The 24,295-nt window shown below is 40.5% G+C and overlaps 1 protein-coding gene across 4 annotated transcripts in view; it reads right to left on the bottom strand.

Moving 5' to 3' along the window:
• The window catches only part of PLSCR5 (phospholipid scramblase family member 5), a 75,529-nt gene that overhangs the window by 11,385 nt on the left and 39,849 nt on the right, over positions 1 to 24,295 (bottom strand). Inside the window, exons 2-7 of one of the 4 annotated variants that reach the window (XM_039556947.1) lie at positions 14,090 to 14,276; positions 12,804 to 12,901; positions 7,004 to 10,801; positions 4,182 to 4,249; positions 2,788 to 3,962; positions 78 to 229 (exon numbers count right to left, since the gene is read on the bottom strand). In XM_039556947.1, coding sequence (XP_039412881.1) covers positions 78 to 229; positions 2,788 to 2,800 — 165 coding nt within the window. In that variant the 5' untranslated portion in view covers positions 2,801 to 3,962; positions 4,182 to 4,249; positions 7,004 to 10,801; positions 12,804 to 12,901; positions 14,090 to 14,276. The remainder of the gene's footprint in view (positions 1 to 77; positions 230 to 2,787; positions 3,963 to 4,181; positions 4,250 to 7,003; positions 10,802 to 12,803; positions 12,902 to 14,089; positions 14,277 to 24,295) is intronic. The other 3 variants (XM_039556949.1, XM_039556948.1, XM_019289917.3) reach the window with 3 other exon arrangements.

Raw genomic sequence — 24,295 nt, 5'->3', positions numbered from 1 at the left:
CAAACCTCATCCTCCAGGGTATCAAAGCAATGTAAAAGGAAAACATAACAATTCTAACATTCAGAAAGGTTCAGGACCTGGTTCAGGTACTCCAGACCAGGTGGCAAGTTATGAGCGTGTGACGTTTGCTTCCAGAGACTTGTTGGTTCAACAGGCATATTCTGTTGAGGAATGTCAGAAGAACCAGGCAGGTAATCCTTCAAGATTGGCTTGGCTTGTCCCTGAGATTCTACAGAAGAAAAAAACAGAAAAAACGCCAGAAATATCAGGACAAAAGAGCAGCAAGCTTCTTGGATCAAAGCTGGAATAACATCATTCTTCATGTGACTGTATCAGTACTTCGGTTCAGGTCAGGAGTGAGGACCCAAAAGGAATCTCCTGATGGTCCCACACGTGGAGCATGCTGATCATAAAGCTGCCTTAGAATACGCAAAGAGGAATCACCGCAGATGAAGCTAAATGAGGAGATGTGGTCTTGGAGGGCACCTGATCTGCTCTGACAGCTGGTGAGCACAGAGCCTGTGTGACAAGGCTGGAGCTGGCCTGGACTCACACACAGGGTGGCCAGAAGCCCCTCAGCACAGGTTGCCCAGCCCTGCTCCCTGTGACCTGCCCTGTGTGCCCTGAGCTGCTGAGGGCTGGCTCACAGCAAGATGCTTTCCAGCATCCTGAGGGCACCCATAATTTCTCTAATTAGAGATAACTTTTCCAGGGAGCTCAGATTCCCCAAGATGGATGTTACAACCCTGATATCAAAGTCTACACAGCCTCTTATAGTGGCTTATTATTATCTTAGTGAATAGATCAGATATCATTGTGCTGTGTTTTCTGGTTTGCTGTCACAAACAAGTCCTTTAGCACACAGTGATGGTAATCAGCACCCTGGCCGGTGCTGTGAAGGTAACAAGAGCATTTACTACCACAGGCACCTGTACATCCACACCCCTCCACAGGCACAGGCACTGTCTCCCAGAGCACAGTGACCACCTTAACCATCGGTTTTCCAAAAAACTCCTACTGGTTTTTCCAGGCACATTGTTCCTCAGCCTTCAGCAACACTGGTTCTGCAGGAACAAGGAGGAGTAAACTGAAGCTCTCCCCATATAAATGGCAAATCCTTGTACTGAGCTGAGCCCCTGTGATTCAGCAGGAAAGCAGTCCCCAAACTGATTGTTTTTATCTCATGTGTGACAATACTTAGGCACAACGGGGTTTGAGGTCCAGAAGGAATTTTGGCTCTAAGTCTGACTCTCTCTTTTGCTGTTGTGGGTTTAAATGAGATCTTTTAGTATTATTTGAACTCACTGTGAAAGATTCATCACTCAATCACATTTTCATCTTAATTTGTCTTTGCAGCCACTGCTTTCTTTCAAAGTCTGAGACCACAGGAAGAAGCAACCCCTTTGAATTTGTTGCTGGCTTTTAAAAATGTATAACTGGGTAATAAATATTTTATCTGCTCTTCTGCATCATTTTACCTCACAGGGTTCTGTTCCTGCCGTAACTCTTGTTGTTACATGAAATGCCACGAAGTAGCCAAGTGTTAGCGTTATTCTTGAATAATAAAGAGAAAAAAAGACAACAAATTGCAGTTCTACCTGTCAAATTTTAAGCTATACAAAAATCAAACAGTAAATACATTAAATATTAATGACAATTTGAGCTAGTCTGACACTTTGTCTATTTTTGTGGATGATTCCCATTTCATTACTAGTATGGAAAATCTTAAAAGTTACCATATGATACAGTGAGTATTCTGTACAAACATAATTTGTAGAGTTACATGTTCCTAAAAGAGGTGTACTGTCTCATTTCTTCACACTAAAACCCATATTCCATACCATTACTATTTAACTGTTTCTCCTAACTGATATACATCAAAAATAGGCAAAACTAGATTTCTTTTATATGGCTAAAGCTAAGCAAAATTTTTTTTAAAACCCCTATATTGTCAGAGTACAAAAATGCTCTAAAATCTGTTTGCTCCTGTGTACCTTTTAGTGCTCTAAATGCAGAATTCCTTGAGTATTTTGAGGGCAAAAAAGAGGGATAAACATTTGGCAAACCTAGACAGACGTTGCTGAAACTGCCTGGGCCAACACCTGCCTCTGCACATGCCAACAGAATGACCTCTGTGGAGTTGCACTCATGTTAAAGAGAAAAAGCTAGTTGTATCCTTCTGCTCAGTTTAAGTATTTGAAAACCTGGACAAAATTAACTGGCTGATTAGATTACATGTTGCATGCTTGCCCATAGCTCTGAGTACTCAACTGGCTACTGCTAAAGTCAGTACATGACAAAGATGCACCCAGACAGGACTAATCTGATTGAATTCAGTTATTCTTCAAGTATTATTTTTCATATGCGGTTATCAGGTCTCTGGCCAGTTTTGAATGTGAAAAGCATTTGCTGATGTAGTATTTTCAAAGTGGAATAGGGAAGAAGTGTGCAAAAATAGTGGTACCCTTGGCTCAGTATCCACCCTTCCCAGGCACTCTGTAGAGACAGGTTTAAACACAAAGATACAAGCATTAAATTTTCTGACTGAATGCAGAGGCTAACATTTTATAACATATTTTCTTCAAATATTCATCCTAGTATAGATTTTAGTCTCCTTAGGAGCCTCTTGGATGCTGAAAAATTAAAGGGAGACAAAACTACTGTGCTTTGACTGATGTGGTTTTAGCCTGAAACACTCATTCCAGCCAACTGCTGATTGCTGGAAATGCACAAGACTGTAGTTTTCTGTAAACATGATCTAAAAACACAGACTAGAGATGCACTTACCTTGAGAGGCCATGAAGCTTCCTGAGTTACTTCTTCAAAGGAAGCCAGGTTAAAAGAAAAGGCTTTTCTTGTTGCAGCAAATAAAAAAAGCGCACAGCATGCACAGAACTTCAGAAGGTGTCTGTCTACTCGCGATCAGCTCCCAGAGCACGGGAGGTGCGGCGCGGTCCTCACGGCGCGGAGCGCTGCACTGGCTGAGCCGGGCCACAGGGGGAGAGGCTGCCGCAGACCCGGGCAACGCCGATCCAGGGCCAGAGTGTGCACCAATGGAAAGAGGGAAAAGAGTTTTGCCAGCGCGGAGAGACAAAGCTGAAATGTACCCACTGGCTAAATGAACTCATTAAACCTAAAATCCTGCTTTATAAGGTATGTATTTATTCTGGGAGTACAAAGGTTCTGTCTTTTCAGTTCAGTGTTTTGAGTTGCCACTTCTTCAGGGTATCCAGTAAAGACAGAGGAGCTAATGGAGATGTGGATGGCCCGTCCCTAGAAGTGTTTAAAGCCAGGGTGGATGGAGCACCTGGTCTAGGAAAAGGTGTCCCTGTCCAAGTCAGGGGGGTTGGAAATAGATCATCTTTAAGGCCCCTTCCAACCCAGGCCGCTCTATGACTCTATGATTTCCCTACTGCTGACCCCAAACAACATTTTCTGTGCACAAAGCAGAAAAAGCTGCCTTGGATTTCTCACTGTATTCCATCCATGTAACATCAGGCAAGGGATGTCCTCCAAGGGATGTCATGCCTATACCTAACCCCAGAAAATCATCCTGTACATTCCCCCACCACTATGCCCCCCCAACACTCACATCCACGCAGGGTTCTGCTGAACCACGAGAGGTGTTTGAACTGGATTTGGAGAATTAAAACAGTCTGGCAGTGCTTTGCTCTAGACAAGCACTGTCCCCAAAACTGTGACACATATAATTATCCCCATTGCACTGGGAGGAAAAGACAAGGAGAAGGAGGGAGAGTAACCTTGACTTACCAGCTCATATTCCCGCCTTGAGTGCCCAAGTTGCTGCGGAGATCATCAGGCAGATGTGATCTGCAGGCAGCTGTGATGCATGGCTGCAAGAATGGCAAAGCCTATGCACAGAGCCCAGCAGAGCAGAAGGAGGTGCTGGGCACCATTTTCTGTCCTCTCTGCTACTGCAAGTTCCACTGGTTTGAATCTGTCTGCAGAAGCATGGTGGAGAAGATTAAATTCCAGAATTTACAGCTCAGGAAGATGCTGATGAGGATTCTCAGAAGGAAGAATACAGAAAACCCATCCCAAAAAAACACCCAAATTATATGGAAACTGATTTTCAGAGACTATAGTAGCAAATGCAAGAGCTTCAGCTCTACTTATGGATTTGGCTATGTGAAATTTCCCAGGACTTTATCATTGCCTACCTGAGAACTCCCTGGGTGCAGTGGCAAGCACAGGCCAACCTAGGAGCCAGACCCTGCTGTGCTCACACCTGGAAACAACCAGAGAAGTGAGAGAGGCAAAAATTTTGGTAACTGAACAATGGGTACTGAACAAACCCCTCTGGATTAGGAGGAAGTTTGACATAACTGGAAATAACAATTAAGAATGACCACAAGTTTTTGCTTCCTTTCTCCCTGTCAAGGATGGGCTTCTTTGGAGCACAGGTTATAACCCCAAGAGCAGGCACAAAGCCTAAAAAAAGAAGAAAAAATACAGGGAAAGCTCTGGATAAATATAATAAACCTATCTTTAAAAATTACAGATGAAAGTTCAGATGAGATGGCACTCATTTACCTCTGAAAATGAATAAAGGCTTATTTTACCTCCCAGAAAATTAAAGGGGAAAAAAAGTCCCAATAATTCTGTCAATGAATAAAACAATCATAATACATTAAGAAAAGTGCCTCAAACAGACAAAACACACTAAAAAATTAAATGCTGAAAGAAGACATTTCAAACATTTAAAAACCATTTTTTGAGAAGTCCAAGTGGTTCATTTGCTGACTCAGAGGAGGACTCAGGCAGAGCCTGTGCTGCACTTGTGCCTCTAGCAGGGGCCAGTCCCTCCTGCAGCCGTGGCTGTGCTGGGAGCTGCTGCTGCTGCCCTGGCACAGGCTCCAGCCAAGAGCTGTCCTGGCAGCATGGGAAGGTTCCCCTCTCTGCAGGAGCCAGGTTTCATTTTCCTGCCACTCATGAAATAAACACTTCCCTGAAATAGTTCTGCCCCAAAGAAGTAATTTTTCTGACATTATTTGCACAATTGCAGTAAATAAGTAACAGAAAGATATACAACTTGGCTTTAAGTACATTTTATGTTCTTTTCTTTTTTTCCACAAATTTCCACATCTTTTACAATGTCTCCTTTTACCCCATTCCTATTGTTTTATTCCAAAGCAATAATTTGAGTAGATTATATCAGTAGATTTCTGAAGGATTTGCAAACAATAGTCTTGCACTGGCACAAGTCCTTACAAGTAAAATCACGTATTTAATAATTTCTTTAATCTGAATTTTTGGTGTGCTGCTTTTTTTTTTTTTTTAAATAAATACTCATATATTGGTCTAAATTGGCTCCTGCCATGATTAAAAGCATTCTCACTAGGACATCAGGTACAGAAGACTTAACCATATTTATTCAGGCACAAAGACGGCCATTCTTTGGTGCCCTTTAAATAAGCACAGGAAGAATACTCAAGAAAGGAGGACAAACATTTAAAGAAGTGTGTGCTGCTACTTCTAACCCTATTTTAGGGCCTCCAGGAAGCAGAGCAGCAGCACCCAAAGGAGAATTTCACCAAGACACTGAATTCACTGCCTCTGCCCCTTGAAGAAGGCTCAGGGGAGGGATATCACTGCCTACACTGACTCTACCAGTCAGAGTCTGAGCACTAAAATAGAGCACACTGCCTTCCTCAGCATGAATATGCTGGGCATCTGAAACATATTCACAGCTATTAAAAAGAAAAGCAAAACAAAAAAAAGGGGGAAAAAAGGGAAAAAGAAATTGAGTCTACATACATATATTCCTGCTACCTCTAAAATATTCTTGCTCCATCCTATGCTGTAAAGCTGATAAAAATTGATGGGCAAATCCTTAGAAGGCACAAGTTAGCATGGATCCATCAAAATCAATGAGCCTATTCAGATCAGGGCAAGCAGCACTTGGCTGGAGGAGCTTATACATCTAACACCTTCCTTTTATCCTCAAAGAAAAATTGCATCTTTTCTATAACTACCGTTTCCACAAAAACCCAGAGATCCATCCCTGCTGAGCTGATGTACAAACACCACTGCAGTTAATGGTTATTACATAAATTACTGCAGCCTGTAGGAAACTTATCCATGGACTAAGACACCCTTGTCCCCAGCACAGAAACAGAACACAGATTTTCCTCCAGAAAGCATGTAGTAATAGTCAACCAGGTGGATCAAGAGAGTAAAAATGTCATATGGCTCAGAATAGATGCTGTTTCTCTGGAGCCTAATCACTCTTCCATTTTCTACAGGCAGCACAGCAGGAATATGGCAATGGTTTCACAAAAAACAGCTTCAGAGAAAAACAGGAGACAGTAACAAATTTCAAAGTATTAGGAAAAGCTGTTTGATTTCTCGTCCTGCTCCCTGCTGCTCAGAAAACTGCTCCACAAACCCGGTGTGAGGTATTTGTCCTTGTACTCAGCAGGGAGAAGATGACACTCCCCTTTCCCCACCGTATCACTACGGACTCCTCTAGGTAAGAAGAAATTGCCCCTCCCCTTGTCCCCACAATCTCCACAAGTTCAGGCAAGAGAGCTCAGCTCCTCCCCACCGGCCCTTCATGAGCTACAGGCAGCCAGGGGCACCCTGTGCCATCCAGCAGCAGCCTAAGAGCAGTACACAAGCATCAGGAAATGCACCTGAACATCACTAGGCAAAGCCTGAGCTTCCCTGCTGCTGAGAGGGGTCATCACCAATCGGTTTCCATTCTAAATTTCCTTTCCTCAAAATATCAATTGTGACCAGCATTAAAACGCATTGTTATTGCAATTTTTTTTTTTTAATAGGAAATATTATAGCCTTCTTTCTTCCCTTATCTTCCCTTTAGCACAGGGAGAAATGCTGAGCATGATCATAACTATCAGAGTGTGACCCCGTGCAATTACAAGCCCCAAGTTACATTATTTTACCCAGTACTGCTTTCTGCACTGGAGAGAAAAAAAAATAACCAATTTCTTAAATCAGCTGCATCTAGTAGGGTTCTCACCTTGAAACTTTTGTTTGTGAGGCGTCTTGCTTCAGCTGGTGCCTCCAGGAACTCCTCCCCTCCAAGGACATCTGCAATCACGCTGGAATTCCGCAGGCAGGTCCCGGTGCCGGCAGCGCACGGAGCGCACACGCTGCGGATCTGCCTCCTGAGGTAGCACTGTCAGGTAGCTGTTACACAAGGCGTCTGTCGTGCACCAATTAACAGCAAAACGCAATCTTTAACAGAACAACTCTCCAGCAACCTGATCTTTATTTTGCGTTTAACTCAACTGGGAGAAATGGGACCAAAATAGCAATCTTAAAGTGATTGTGTAAGGGAAGAAACCTTTCAAGCATTTGTGTTTAGAGGTGGCACATGGTACTGAATATGTATCAAAAGTTTTAGTGCTACCCCCAGCAAGTATTGATGTGGATCAGAAACTAAATATAGATGTCAGCAAAATACAACCATCCACTGGAAATTCATAAAGCAGGTTCCATACCAAATCGTGACACAGGGAAAAAAAGAAAGTCTTGGCATGGGGTTTGTCTGTTTGGGAGGTTTTGGGGGAACAGATGTGTTTGGTTTTTGGTTTTGTCAGGGGTTTTTTTTGGAGGTGGGTTTCTGTTGCATTGAGATTTTGGTTTTTTTAATACTCTCTAAAATCTTGTTCTTATGAAAACACAACCTTCAAGGGGCTGTGGCACTGTCACTAAGCTCATGCATGTTCTGGTTTCCTACCAGTTCTGAAACAGTTGCACAAAGCAATCAGTCCAAAATCTGAATTCAACACCAGAACCAAATATTTAGACTTTAATCACATTAAGCGGTTTTAGAATGCAAGTAGACGAAGTGTGGCCATCAAGAGACTGATTTATGTAAGCAGGCCATGAGATTTAAGCAAAAAATAAGGCCAGGAAGGAGCAGCATAGAAGACCTGAGTATGTCTTGCGCCAAAACCTGTACCAAAACTCGTCACTGGTCATGGCGAAATTTTCAAACTGGTCTCTCACTTCCGAGTGATTTTGTTGTAAATAATGAACACTCTCAGGGAATCTTTTTACATTTATCCTGAAGGTGAATCTATCCTGAAGATCTATTCTGGTCCAGATAAATATCCTTTAACATTAATTGAGTTTGAGTGTGAGAAAGAATAACTTTATAGCTCTGTAGCAAGAGCACACTAGAGGCACAGAGTTTACTTGATTTAAGTGTGTATTGGAAACAAAGATATTTTAGGATACTTTTCTGCTTAGTTTAGTAAACTGTCATTAATCTATTTTGAGAGGTTGAAATTAATTTCACCTGTTGTTATTTTTACTTGAAACCATCTGCTGAGTTCAACTGAAATTCACAAAACACCTCAAATTCTGTTTGCTGATTAAACACAGACTGAACAGTAACAGAACTGCATCCTGCCTGTCCTTACATGTAACCAATGCCTCTGAACACTCCACAGGCTGAAAGCAAACAGCAGACATTCTTCCTGGGAAGTCAGAAGCTTTTACAGGACTAACCAAACTGCAAATGCTCAGCAGTCCCTAAAAATTAGATTTAGTGCTTGTCTCTAACTAAATTTCACACATTTAAGCCTATAATAAAATAATAAAGTAGACAGTATACACTGGTATATTAGTAAGATTATTTTTGTCTTCTAGTACATTGAATGACAGAAGTCTTGGATACAAATTGCAATTAACACTCTTGGTGATTACAGAGAATTTCTTTGATGGCCTTGAAAATTCATCAAGCAAAATTAGAAGAATTGTGCTTTGCTGTAGAAGAAAAACTAGTACTTCTCTGACATTTACCCCTCCTTCTCCCTTTCTCTCCTCTGAAACTAAATTGGAAGCAAGAGTACTGAAAAGTCAGAGTATCAGAAAACACTGAGGATATTCCAGGTGCTTTTCCTTCTGGAAAAATGACTAACTTTGAAATCAAGGTTGGCATCAACTCTCAGGCCAGCAGTATGAGTTCCTGCCAAGGCAGGTCCAGGTGAGATCTGGTCAACCCAAACTCTACCCTTGTTAACCAAGAGCACAGCACAGCAGCAGCAACCCTGCACAAAGAGGAGACACCCAGGGCTCACCGTGCTTGGTGCCTCTGGGCTTTGCTTCGGCTCTTGGGCGGCTCTTCAGCTGAACACCTTTTGGTGTGCTCCTGGAGCTTATCTTCCAATTTGGTCCCACTAGCAGGAATCAGTCTGCACACTGCAGGACTGAGCCAAAACTACTCTCAAGCACTGCAGGTAGGGATGACCAGGAGATTCCCCTAAAACACTCTGTATGAACTAAATCACCAACACGGACATACCCAGTGCACCACAGGATCTGCTGTCAGATACCACCTTCCGTCTGTGGAAGACATTCCATTTAAGGTGCAATATATCTTTAGCAATCATTACAATACCTGCCCAGCAGCTGAGTTTTGCTAGTTCTAGCTCTGGAGAATATAAGCCAACACTACCAGGTTATTCTAGCAGGCTGCTGAAGTGACTGTTAACAAGTTACACAGAGCAGCTCAGACCTGGTGATCCAAAGGTGAACAGTTTTGTGCTCATTCAGATCACATGAGGTGATCAGTCCTGACACTCACATGAAGGCTGCATTCTAGCATTTTTGGAAAACCAAGCTATTCCAAGATTATTGGTTGATCTTCTCCACTTTTTTCAGAAAGTCACCATTCAATATTCTGATTCTAAATTCAAACTAAATAAAACATTTTTTTACTTGTTGAGAAAAGGAAAAGAAGAGAAATGGGTAAGACATCCATAAGATTTAATGGCGTAATGGTAACTCTATTAGGACAGCAAAATTAATTTCAGTTTCCCTGAGGTATCTTATTTTAATTAACAAATCCATGATCCTGCTCTATTAATTAGCATACTGAAAGAATAATAAGTTTTAGATGAGCTTAGTCCTGATAAAGCTTTTCATCCCCTAAAAAAATAATAAAAGGAATTAAGAATCTCAATCCAATTTGTTTTCTACATTTAGTATCAATGGTTTGAAATTCTACCCAATAGTACAGCACAACTACTAGTGTTTTCTTTTAATTTGAACATGTTTTGGTTTTTCATTTACTGCATTTAGGACATTCTACCTACTGAAGGGGTGGTAGTGGCCCACTAAAAAAAGTAGTTCTTGCAGAATTCCAGGTAATTTTATTTTTCGTATTATTTTCTACTGATAACCAATAGGGGTAACTCATGGAATTTATTACAATCCTTACCCTCTGTGGTTTTCCAGAAAAACCATATAATAAGAGTTATCCATTAGCATCCCAACTGGGTCAAATAAAATCCTAGGAACTCATCCAGGACACTAAGCTGCACAGCAGGCATTTTGTGCCTCAGTTTGCCTGGACCATTCAGTGGTCACTGAGTGGCCACTTTCCTACTGGTCCTACTGGTCCCATCACTCATTTTTATAGACATGTTCATGCATTAGTCTGCTTAAAGCAGATGTGGAAACCTAATTCTTTTTTCCAAGTTTATTTTATATTCCTCTCTTCCTGTATCACAGGTCAGTTACTGGCAAAGAACAAAAAGAAAAAAAAAAAAACCCCACAAGTTTTTCCATTTGTTCTTGATTCCAAAAGCAACAAATTTGTACTTTTGATTCCAGCAAAACACTTTGCATGTTTCCTGTTATACGAAGTAAAAGAGGAGAGGAAACCGTAAGCAAATCACCAATGGCTTAGGTAAGCAAAAAAGGCTAAGGAGAAAACTTCTGCATAGATGAAAATGTAGAGATGCTCGGAACTTCAGAACTGCTTGTCCTGCAAAGACAGGCTGCTTCTTTGACCTAGCACCATCTGTAAAACAAATGAGAGCAAAAGTGAACACTAGGAGGTTGTGTGTGCACAATTTTTCTAATTAGTATGTCTTGACAGCGTTTTGCTTACGTATTTCAAACTCCCAGGCCGAGTATTTTCAATGCTTTACTGAAGCATAGAAGCCAAAACAGTTATTACGTAACAGAAAAACAATTACCAAGAATAGAGTTTTTAGAAAGAGTTGAACAACTTAAAAATATGCATTGACGTGGAAAAGCCATGTGAACTTCCCTAACACGTCTGCCAGCTGATGGCTGCACAGTTCCTCTCTCCTCCAGCCAGCACAGAGAGGGGAATGGCAGGAGCTGCTCTATTTCCATAGTAAGACAGTCTGGTGGGAAGTTGGTCCAGCTGTCTCCCTGTCCCAGCTCCCTTAGGATTGATCAGTACTGTTGGATATCCCATGAGACCCCAAAGTGAAACCCTGGTGCTACCCTGCCTCTGATGTATGCAGGAAAATGATGGATATCGTCTCTAAAGACTTTAAGATCATGGAGAGTTCATTGTCACAGACAACAATTTCTTGCAATGCTGTCTAAATACTTCAGCTTTGTCTGCTTTTATTTTCATCTCCTTTTCATCTCCATGTGGTCCATCAAGGAAGCCTAATTAGCATGTCCCTCTCATACCTTTGTTTTTTCTTCGTGCACCTAATAGCAATTATTCTCTGTGTTAATTTCCTACTGTTTATGTCCCAGGCATGTTAAAGAAGGATGAATGTCAGCAAAATTATTAACAAGCCTTATCATCGCTTCATCATGTGTCTTTTCTAAAGGCTTTGTAATGTCTTTGGTAGTTTACTCAGAAGAAATACAGAAGTTCAGAGAAACTTTCCCCCCCACAAAAGAAAACAGGGCAGTCCCTTCAGAGATTCATTGCTCTAATAATCTATCCTCTCAGAAGAACCTTCATCATGGAAGACTGAGACCACAGAAGCAGGCAACATCCTTATTTCATATTTTATGTTTTTTAATTAGGGTTTCAACATCTCAGGATTGATATTTTTGCTGTAGTGGGGATTGGCACAGATAGAATTTTTTAAGTGATTTTTCATTAATGGGAGTACTAAATTAATGCTTAATAATAGAATAAATAACATCTTAATTAACCTATGCTTGCCAGCTCTCATTGTGTATCAGGTAAAGATACAGAACTCCAAGTTCCAGACTTTTTCAAAAGAATGGGAAGTTAAAAGAAGAATCTCCCTCCTGCTAAACACACACACACCATTTTTATGTGGTAATTATACTATTTTACTCTAATACTTACAGCTTGAATACAGTAGAAAGACAGAGAGAGACCTAGCATGCCAAAACCAGAAAATGTAATTAATTACAGCAGCAAGAAATGAGAATAATGAAATATTAGAGGAAATTCTACTCTTGTTTATTCCAGCATAATAGTTTGCTCTGGTTATGTTCTGGCGACTGGTATGTGAATGTGGCCTCTCTCTCTCTATACATATATATACACACAGAACTATACATTACATTTTATAGACTCCAACATTTGGTTAATGGTTACTAAATCTGGCATTTACAGAGACATCAGGAAAGATGGTATTTATTTGCAATTTTATTTCCCTCAGAGTGAAACATGGAATCCATACAGCTGTACAATGAAGATGATTAGAACTGCCAGAAATTAAGGCCTCCTGGGAAAAAAAAAATATCAATAGCATACTTTAACTACATGAACCATAATTGCATTATTAGCTCTGCTGTGCTCTGCCCCAGGAAAGCTAATGACATGATTCTGAAGAAGCTTTATAGATTATGGAAAAGTATATAACCTCTTGCTCTCCCATTGACAACTCAACTCATTTGAGATCCCCATCATTAAGAGAAGGAAAACTGCCTCATTTTTCACAAACCTTGTGATTATGTCTTTTCATGGATTTTAAATTTTAACTGTATATATGCCGATGGACCAGTAGCTGAAATACCAACCATTTGTCCAACCTTAGCTGTGGCAATTTTACCTGTGACATGTATTTTCAGTCCCAGCCCCAACACATAAATGACTGTTGCAGAAGTGAGGAAGAGACATTCCCTGCTCCAGGTATGCACTTGGCAGCACCTGAAAGGTAGCAAGAGGCTTATTATAATAATAATCATTATATTATTATATATTACTATCATCATATTATCCTAAAATGTCAGTGAAATGAAATGTCTGGGGTTTTCCAGAGTTCTAATTGTACTTACTCTTTAATCAGTCTGCCTACACTTTACTAGCAGGAGTCCATCTTAAAAGCAGAAGACCAAAGTAATTTTCATTATGTTCTGACAACATGCAACAGTTATTGCCGGTGACTCTCACTTTGCCTCTGTATTTTCCCCTCCCACCCAGCACCCAGATTGCAAAGACATAAATATATGATAACCATGACTTTTTCAGTAATTACTGAAATAGAAATGCGTAATTGAGGTTATTAAGGCTTGAAACACAAAACGATCCAAGACATGATCTTCAAACATTGGGCCTGGGAGATATCTCCTCCACCATGTGACACAAAGCCAACTTGTTTGAATATCTAGCTTGTACACATTTTCTTCAGGGCTCCTTGGAGACGTGCAACAACCCTCACGGATTTTCTTCTCACTTTACATGTGCACTGCTAGGCACCTGTGGGTCTCCCCTGAGCCCACCACCATACAAGGATCAGCCGTTTCTTTTCTCACTGGGAAGGCTTAAAAGTGAATTTGTGAGCTCTGTGGGAACTGAAAGAGAACCAGTCCTAGGGTGTTTCCCAATCCACAGCTCAGAGGTGGGCATAATTAATTTAATCCAGTTTCGGTCTTGGATCACTTCACTGCCCTGCATGGAGCTCCCTGGGCATCCCCGGCAGGTGCAGGGCAGGGCTGCCTGGCCGGGCACTGCTCTCCCCCCACAGTGCGTGAACGGGCAGGTTTGCTTCTCTCCCAGGTCTGAGATGCTGCTTCTGCCCTCACTGGCACCATGAGACCATAAAGGGAAGGAGGGAACAAGAGGGAAGGCTTGCCTTTAAATGGGACATGGGGTAGCAGGACAAAAAACGAGCACTAATTTATCAGCAAAATGTCCTATCATTATTTAAACGTTACCTCCTGCACAACTTACTGCTGGGGTGACTCCCCACTCTGCAAACATGTTCTGCCCACCCTGTTGGAAAGGGCCGGCTTCCTGAAGGACCCCCAACATGCTAAAGGAAACCGTCCAACAAGGGAATTCGTGAGCGGACATTCCGTCCAGACACACACAGCACCCGGCGGATGAGAGCCTTACGTGCAGCCGTTCTGGAGAAGCCATGCCGTGTCCTGTGACCGTGCGTGTCCCCGGCTCCGCGGTCCCCCTGGCACCGGTCCCCATGTGCGGTAGGATGTTGCCATCAAGCGGCCGTTCCCTCAATTACAGAGAGCTTCACTCCGGGCCGGTCCTGCCTTCCCCCGGGATGCTTTCCCACCCTGGCTGGCTGCCGAATGAGTGCAGTAAGTTCAGCTGCTTCTTACATCACTCAAAACCACTTTTGATCCAATTGCTTTGAATCTCCAAAAAGAAGGAGGAGATTTAAAGCGTCTGAATTAACAGTATCTGACCTATTTATTAATAAAATCCAATCAGGTATTTTTTCCTCTCTAGCTGAGGAGCACGACATGTAATTCTGATTCTAAGAGAAGGTATGTAGGGAAGCATTGCCCTTAAAACTGTTGTACATACTGCCTTACAAACCATAGGGGGCATTATGTTACCATGGTTTGTTCTTCTCATTATCAATTTAAAATTATGCTCTGCTACTGTCATATTCATCCAGCTCTCAAAATCCCTGTCTTTTTACACCAATGCAAGAAATAAATGTAGAAAAATATGTTCTACATAGTCTGATGTTTCTAAAGTCCTTTCCAGGACATTCAAAGCATGGGATATGCATGTTATTATCTGCAACTTAATTTAGATCCATTTACATGCTCTGAAATATGCAGATTAATCTGCAAAGGGCCAAAAATCTGTTGCTGAGTGATGTACAAAGAAAGCAAGGGACTAACCTTCGGGAAGAGATGTGAAAGGCCATTTAAGAGTCCTGGGCTCTGCACAGCAGGAGATATTCCCTCATTGTTAACTTGAAAAGAAATACAACTGCAGGTTGCACAAACTAACAGGTATCTAAAGCAGTGGCTTCCACAAACCCTTCCTTCCCGTCTAGGCCCCAGTACAGCTCCCACAGCCACTGCCAGGTGACTGTGGAGGGAGGGTTAAGTGCTCATGGCTACAGGTGCTCCCAAAGCACAGTTTTATAACCTTTGCATGCTTTCTGAAGTAAAGAAGGTTTGAGGATCCCATAAACAGCAGAAGTAAAGGTAATTTCAAAATTGGCTCACAATTTTTGTTTACAGGAATGATCTTTCAGGCACAAAGAAGGAAGCCTTTAAAGCATAAAAGTCACCTTGATTTAGTCCAAATTTAGGTAAAAAAAGCAGGCATTAATTAGCAGCCTTGTTGTTGAATCTAAACTTATTTTAAACTTTGACAGGAAAAGGTTAACTGAAGAACAGATCCTCAATCTTGTTTCCTTTATTAAGAAATATAGAAAAAAAAAAAAATGGCAGATTTTGTAGATTTTTTTAACAAACAATATTTAGACCACTTCAGAATAAACACCAGCTTCTCAGGGTGAGATTTGATACCCTCTGTCATCAAGAGACCTCCCCAGTTTCTTGTTTGAATAAAGGCTTGCCAAGACAAAACCAGGAGAAATGGAGAAAATCTAAAGTATTAGATTGTAAAATGGCACAGAGGCTTGGTTTTTGCAAAGGGAAAAAAAAAAATCAGCCATTTTTATTAAGAATCTTTAGGAAATTTCAAGTTTTTAGCATTCATAAATTCACTGCTTATTATAGACTGTGATCCTGAGAAGAAGGAGAGTACAATGAGAAAGGCAGAAACATTTTCTGGTAAAATGTATTTTTCTGAACCACATCTAGGAACAAACTAACAATTTGCTACTACGGTGGTTCTCCCACCTGATAACTGTGCTCTCGGTTTAATTTTGAAAGAGTTGGCATTGCATCATACCACCCAGCTGCTCTCCTTTTCAGTACAGAGATCCCTCAGATGCAGAAAGGATGCATTGATACTTGGTCTCACATCACACCTCAGCTACACTAAATGCTAGCAAAAAAGCTTCTGTTGAAGAGAACAAAGCCAGCTGCACCTTTCTAACAGCAGTGCCTGAAATCTCTAACAGAAGGAAGGTGTAGATGCTTACTGACAGCAATTACCATGGGTTTGGATAGCTCACAACACAAAACATTATTACAGCACTGAAGAAGCAGCAGAAGACAACCTCTAGTATGAGAAGAGTGCGAGCTCCAGGAGCATCGGGAAGTGATGGTTGTACTGCACGAAGGCACAACTGATTGAACACGGGGAGAGTTCAGTGCTCCCGACACCTACAGAAGCATTATCCAGAGAAAGAAAGGGACATGATGGAGCCATCTGATCGTGTAATGTTAGAGGAACACCTGTGTAATTACAGAGCGCCCGTGAGAGCTGCTTACGGTGTCCGTAGCACGCGCTGCAGGTGGTGATTTATCCATAGGTTTCCCATTCCTCTGAACGGAAAGCAGCAGGGGGCGGCCTTTTGGCATCCCACGTAACAGCGGAGAGTTCAAGCAACTGCCGTGCCCTAGGCCCTCAATTCTGGGGACTCACCTACTGCTAAATGTCAGGTTTAGAGCTGTATTCTTTATTTTCAGAGATGTCATGGGACAAATAGGAGATGAGCAAGGAACTCAAAGCTCCTAGGACTGTTTCTGGAACAGTCCTGGAACAGATCTGGTTTCTAGAATTTTCCCTTAAGATGTATTCCCTATTGAGTGTTTTTTATAGGAGGTGGTAAAGGAGAGCTGTGCCATTTAAAATTCAGGACTCTAAAATACCAGCTAGTGCAAAGACAACTGTTGGTAGTTTGAAATAATAATATATGTCTACAAAAGCCTTCTTTGTTATTTTATTTATGCCTCAATTATATCTCTTCTGAAAACACAGTTTGGAAAGAAGGGCATAGCTCAGTGCACATCCTTTCACCTCCTTCGTGCATATGAGTACACAAAATTCACCTCAGGGTCAGAAATCAAATGGTTATTATGGCTTCAGAAGGAACATCACACATGCCGTGCTCTGTGGTATCTCACAATACAGTCTCTTCATCTCCTCAGTTACCATCCACTCTTTATTAATAAGCAGTGAGCTCAAAACAGAACAAAGCTTTAATCCTATACTTTTTTTGAGCAGGATGGTGTGCTATCCTCACTCGCTTACAGCCTTCTCTTAGTGGTATCCACATACCATATACTTACAATGATATTTACTTAATTTTCATTTCCATTTAAGAGTATATTTTTCCACGTTTTCCCTAGTGTATCTTAATCACTTGTTGAGCAATGCTATCGCAGTCTGACTGCCTTGGTCTTACCATGCTTGGTGAGCTTCCACAGCTTCCAGCAGTAACAAAAGCCAGTTGCAGCCATTCTTATTATTCTTGCTGCCCCTAGGAAAAGCTGGCAGGCTCACTTTGTCACTTTTGCAGCTGGGTGGCATTTATGAGGTGTGTTTCATGTTCTCACAGCACTAACTTGCATCACAGAAAAGCACAAAACTATAATTTTAATTGGAGTAATCATAGGTATCATTCTTGCCACTGTATATTACATTAAGTTAATGAACTCTGGGAGATACACTTGAACACATCATCGCCATCAGCCCAATTCATTACAAACCTTATGCTTCATTTACATGGGTTCCTAGGTTATTTTACGGGGGATGGGGAATATGCATCCTGTTAGCAGCTCAACTTTTTTTTCTTCCACACACAAATTATTACTTCTGAGAGACAGTCTGAAGTGACAGGGGAACCAAAGAAGCAGAAAAAGAACATATACGTACTCTAAAGCAGTACTGTACTTGGGATTGGATGCTAAATATAAAGGCGGCATAAAATAAGGTTTTGAAAAGCTGTTCATTTGGGGGGGGGGGGAAGATCTGTTTGTTCTGGGGTTTTTTAATCCTTTTACTTGTATATTTGTCACAGGAGAGCGAGGCAGCTTTTCCCACCATTCACCAGGATTCTGGAATTGTGCTTTCCAGCAGACCCCATGCAGGAGAGAGGGCTCCTACTTTGCAGCTTTTGGTTCTTGTTTCCCTGCCCCCCTTCTCCTTAAGGCTCAACTTGATTTAGAAAGAAAATAATCACAGCTGGTTTAGAGTTAAAATTAGCTTGAAGGAAAATGGAACATCTCAAAAGAAAAAAAGAAAAACCACAGAAATGTCATGCTCCCTACAGCTTTGTCTGAACAATCCCTTCCACGAGTTGACTAAGGAACTCTTCCATCTCGTTTTACTGCTGTGCAATATATATGAAGCTATTTCTGAATGACAACACACCTGTGCATTTTTATTTACTGTAGCTGGAACTGCTATTGCTTTAGAGCTCAGTGTAAGTCCATTCCAGGGACAGGAGCAATGCTCTTTCTCTACCTGCTGCTTGGAGCTGTCAACCAGTCCACCTAGAAACTCTTGTCTCTTGCATAACTAATTTCTTTACTTCATGCATTTTTTTTTATGAATCCAGAAAACAGCGAAGATCTTGTAGCTTTCATATTTTTTACATATGCTTGTTAAAAGTAAGCATTTAGAAAATACAACTGTGTAGTAACTCACAGCTCCAAGGGCAAATTTTTTGAAAGAGCAGTTCCAGGGAAGCATGCATGCACAAAGTACAAAAATCTCAAATTTCAAGGTGTCTTTCATCAGAAAGCCTGACTCAAGCCCATGGTGCGACAGAACTAGCAGGAAGCCCATGCAGTACTCCTTCATAAGTCTGTCTGTGAAGATGATGAGTAGAACATACATATTTGGATGACAACATGCATCTACTAACTAGCTCACATTTTAACTAAAGCTGGCAACTGGAAATCAGCCAAAGAATATTTTGTTCCCAAAACCAAGAATTTTCCTTCAATTTTTGTCAGCTTGGGTGTTGTCTTCTGATTTGCACATACCCACGTTCTATCACTTTCTCCTCATTAGCCATTGATACATTTAAAAACGGACAATTATAATTAAAATCACCAAAATTCCCATTATGGTATGGGTATCATCTCTCTGTTCTAAGGATGACCAAACTGCAAAACCCAGAAGCATTAAATGACCTCAAGCTCTTATCACAACTCCCAAGCTATACAAAAGCTGAAAAATTTGTCATGGGAGAAAAATATATTCTCTGGTAGAAAGAAGTGCAGCCTGTAACACTGCAGTGTTGAGAGCACATATCTGTGCCCATGCAGGAGGTATTCCAGGGATCCAAGGGCTGATGCAGGAGATGAGATATGTGAATGAACACCAGAGACACTGTGGCAATACCCAAATCTCAGCTGCTGTCAAGTGCTCTGTCATCCTGAAGGTGACTCAGGGAATCTCATAGGGCAGAGATTTCAGCATATTTTGACTTCTGCTAATCTTACCAGTGAGGCAGCACCAACGTTTAATTGTCAAAAACTTCTTATCCATTTGCCCACTCTTGCCCCCTTTGCAAGCCTTCTACAGTGAGAAGACAAGAATATTACTTGGTTGTAAGAGAGTGGGTAGATAAGAGTAAAAAAAATATTAAAATGGATGATGTGAATAATTAAAACCACTTTTCTATCTACTGGAGGAACAGAAAGCACAAAGATGAAAGTGAGGTCGCTTGTTTTATGAGTCGCCTGGCCAATCAATACCATCCGTCAGCAGCAACTGTATAAACACATCCCCTCAGCAAAGCCTTTGTAGAGCCACCTGCACCCTGATCCGGACTGAACCTCAGTGACATTTTAAACATTCTCACGAGAAGTTTTCTTCATTCAGTGAATACAGCATAGTGCATGGCTGAGCAAATTACTGGAACATATGCAGTGGTAGTTTAGGATTTTCAAGCAGGGGTTTAAGTTGTTGGGAGGTTTTTTTTAACCAGTACTGCTTTTTAACATCTGAAACCCCATATTCATTTCTATCCCTGTTCCAAACAGATTTGACAATACTTTTGCATACTTTTCAGCTTGACTCACAACTGCCAAATTCCCCAACCACTGTAAATCAGTTTAGCAGCACTGAACTCAATGGAGAGAGGTGAATTCAATCTGGCTGAGGATTTAGCTATTGCATTTTAAAGCTAAAAAAAGGCAGCTTGAGCAGTTATTTATTATTGGGATATCAGGTTTATTTGGTTTTTGCAATGTTTGACAGAATCATAGGAGTGAATTGTCACTGCAGTAAGCAGGGGGTTATACATACAATTCTCATTAACAGTAGTATTTTTCTGGGGATTTTGCAATGCCAGTGTCACCTAATCAGTCCTAGCTTTCATGCTTCTGCATGCACAAAGCAGAAGGAATAGGACTTAAGGAAGGTGAAGTGAAATTACTATGCAAAAAAAAATCCTAAACCTGATTTCATCACTGAAATTCACAATCCCCAAGCAACGTGAACCATGATACTTAACAACATTTCACACTGAATTCAAGACAGTCATTACCTTAAAAAGTCTGCTCTCTGTCTCCAGGCTTGCTCTGTGGAGTGTTTCCTTAATATAGGCTTTAATATAAAAGGTCTATTTTGAAATTCTATTAAAAAGTCCATCTTTATATTAAACTTCTGCCAAAAGACAATTTATTTATTAAAGATGCTATTTACTCTTCTGTTTAGGCCTGAAATCAGCAGGTGTTTTTCCATTTCCTCAATGAACAAAAAACAATAACCCACAACTGCTTTAATGCATGTGAATAAAAGGGAAAAAACACCTCGCTTCAGTCTCCTCCTCATATTTTTTTCCAGGCTGCTATTTAATTTTATTTGATTTTGTTGCTCTATTCTCAAATTGTGTAGTGGTTGTCTAGAATCAGGGTAATTCAGTGTACAAAGGAAGAACAGAAATGAGAGATGTGGCAGGAGCGATATAAGAAGTATTTCCTGTTAGCATTTTTACTTTCCTCTCTGCTCAGCCGTACACATGGATAGCGGTGCTGCAGATTTACTATCATTTAACTTTCTCTTCTTACACAATATTGGCAAATTCCTCACCAAAACTTTACCATCAACTGATTCTCAGGTACTAAATGTCATTGTCATTGATAGATCTTTAAAGTAGGTCACTTTACAATACCAACAGTGACACTGGGAGCAGAAACCCAAGGAGAGAACACTGGCAGATCTACCAAGCTTTCATGTGAAACATCCAACTTCTTTATCTCAGTCATGAGACAGTATTCATTAGTCAGTTCTCTCTTTGCCATCAAGACCAGGAGAAGGAAAAAACCAAGCACAACCAAACTGTGAAAACAGTAATTAAGAATCAATTCTGGCAAAGGAAAAGGGCAAATATCTTCACCTGCCCTGAAAATGAAATAAGCACCAAAGTATGACATCAAAGTTCTGTAAATAAGATCTGTTAGTATGATAGAAACTGCTGTAGCTGCACAAAGCAGACAAAATATTTGATAACATATCTTCTGCTTCCTAAAAAGGTATCATTTTACTGAAATTTAAATATTTCAAACAAAAGCTTGCACAAAGCACTATGCAGTACATCCCATATATTTCCATGGGAAATATTAAAGGAGTAAAGGGGCTTGAAGCATAAAGAGCATGTCAGAAAATTTGTTTTTCCAGTAAAAACCAAAGGAATTCATTGTCAACACAGTGATATTATGAAGCTCCACACTGACTTGTTAGGCAACCCTATGTGCCTTGCCTACACAAAACTTGCAGTGCAGTAACCACCTAATAATTCATTGGTAGATGTGTCAAAAAACAAACAAACAAACCCAAAACAAAACACCCCTATAGGCAGAATATGTAAAATCTCCTCATAAATCAGTAATTATCTTTTTCAGTGCACTTCCCAGCACAGAAAAGCATTACTGGAAGCAGTAGCTAAGCAAATACCTCACATTCCAGCCTCTTTCTGACCTTACCATGAGTATAATACAGTGTAACAATATTTTTTTTTTTTTTTTTTTTTTAGATTTTTTGCTTACAAAAATGTGAAAATAGCTTATTGAAGTTTAGAAAAGCTTGTATTTTAGCTTGGGAGTCTTTGTGCAGTGGTCATCTCTTGATCTGGGGCTCAGCGTTCACCTGTGCTGAGTGCACAGCGGCACGCATGGAGAGCCTGGATTGTTCTGGTGTTGGGTTAGACGGCAGAAACTGCACTGGCTCCAGGGGAGTATTCTCCTGCAAAATCTATTCTTAAGTTTCCACTGCACAGCTGAGGAGTGCTCAAAATCTTATGTTCTTCTAATGAAATAAAATAAGCATCAGGAAAAAGCATTAAAATATATTTTTAAACCGGAATGAATTCAAAGGTGCTGCTGTCAAGATCATGCACTACACAATACAGAAATGTGTCTTAACTGATCACATCCCACTGCAGCATAAAATAATTTTGAAAAGGCACCTTTTTCTGTCACCTTGTCTGACAAGCTTTATGTATTTTATTTGTATGCAAGTGAATGGCAGTTTATTGTGTCCCAGGGGATGAAGTATTAATGATCATTTGCTCCCTGCTGTGTGGCCTGTCATAATTTTGAAGAAAGACTGACAGAAGTAACAACCAGTCAGTCTGGTAATACTCACCTGACAGTGGCCACTCAGTCCATTTTAACCACGGTCCTTTGCCAAATTCTTAGGTAATTTTCATTTTAAAAATGCAATTTTTGATAGCATCTGCCAATTGCTAGATAGGAGCAGACTAAACAAACTGTATATTTCTTTTGTGCAGCTGTCAGACTTCTATCTCAGCAGGTGTTTTCTGGAAAAAAAGACTCCCAATCTGAAAGCCCATTTTGGTCAGCAAGAATCAATCCCTAAAACATTTGGCAATTTGTTATATCAATATCTTAACATGGTGAATTCCTTGCAGCATATAAGAATTAAATCCAGTTCTGACAAGTAAATAGAAGGCAGAATTTTTTAAAATGACAGTACAAAGTCAAGTGTCAAAAAATCCCACAGATTTGTACAATGTGTTGTCATTCATTTCTCTCTTCTCTGCAATGCTGCCTGCTTTATTTTACCTTGAGGCTTGTGGAAAAACCCAGATAAAGACAGTTGTTACCAATTCTGACACGGAAATAACCCTACACTTTATTAGTCATTTTATAACCTACAGCCTCACAGTAGATGCACTCTGAGCTATTAAAAAAAGTTTCAAGGAAATGATTCCTGAGTGTTTGCTGAGCATAAGGTACAGATGATTATGGAGAAGATTATCAGATGTTGGTATTGAAAGTCAGTTGCCACGTCCCCCACAAAAAGAGCTGTGCTTCTTTACAAGCAACTGCATTTTATTCTTATTCACACTGAAACAATATGGAGTCCCAATATCCCTGCAATTTGTCTGAATGCTAAATACTGGCATGACTGATCCTGGTGAAAAACTGATACTGGGGGGGGAGGGGGGAGAAATTAAAAAAAAAAAAAAATATATATATATATATATATATATCTCAGTGACAGGTGCACATCAGCTTGAGGCAAACCCTGCCTCCTGGGCGACAGATAGGTTGTGACAAGGTGTGACACGGCTGATGGACCCTACCTGGAGGAAGCAGCATCACCCACTCCCTTCCCAGGGCATGCTTCTGAGACCTAACAACAGCCAATATCACTCAGGTGTTGGGGCAATAACATTTTGATGGAAATTAAATAGATACATTGCATTAAAGGCATTTGTATAAATGGCATAAGAAAGGGAAAGAGACTTGTTTGCTGCCTGCTGTTCTTTATATGCAAATCTTAATATATTACATGGCAACATACTTGCCTTCCATAGCCACATAAATGTTTTACTGTTTTATGAGATGTTTGCAATAAATGTGATTGATGATAATTTTTTTTTCATAATTGCCTATTAGAAATACACTATTTTGGTGACAAATCCTTAAGGGATATCTCAGTTTCAAAACTGAAGAGAATGAGAAGTACCTGTGCTAGGAATGGGGTGGTGCTGCTAACAAATGTCAAAAGGCACATTCAATCTGCTGGTTAATTTTACTCATACATTTCTTTAAGCTTGTTAGCATCCTTTCCAGGTTTACTGAGTTTTGCATTTCAATCAGATACAAAGATGTATAAAAATACTGCTACCGTACCTTAGGGCAGGCAAATAGCTTTAAGCTACACACACAAATAGTCACAAGGGTGAATAGCTATAATTATATTGGAGTGCATCCAAGAAACCAGCTATTCTGTTTATACTTCTTGCCTCTTTGAATTTACGTGCACTTCAAGCAAGCATACTGTAAACTGATTTTAATACTAAAAATGTCGACCTTAGTATTACAGCTTATTGACTATTTTTCATAAGATTGCTGTTGTGCTGGAAAAGATGTAAATGTCTGCATAAAAATTTATAGCAGGAAAACTCCTGGACCATTTGTAAAATAATCTTGGATATCA

The sequence above is a fragment of the Corvus cornix genome, chromosome 9, assembly GCF_000738735.6.
Source record: "Corvus cornix cornix isolate S_Up_H32 chromosome 9, ASM73873v5, whole genome shotgun sequence".
In the NCBI taxonomy this organism is placed as follows: Eukaryota; Metazoa; Chordata; class Aves; order Passeriformes; family Corvidae; genus Corvus; species Corvus cornix.
This window is presented reverse-complemented; position numbering and strand designations above follow the sequence as displayed.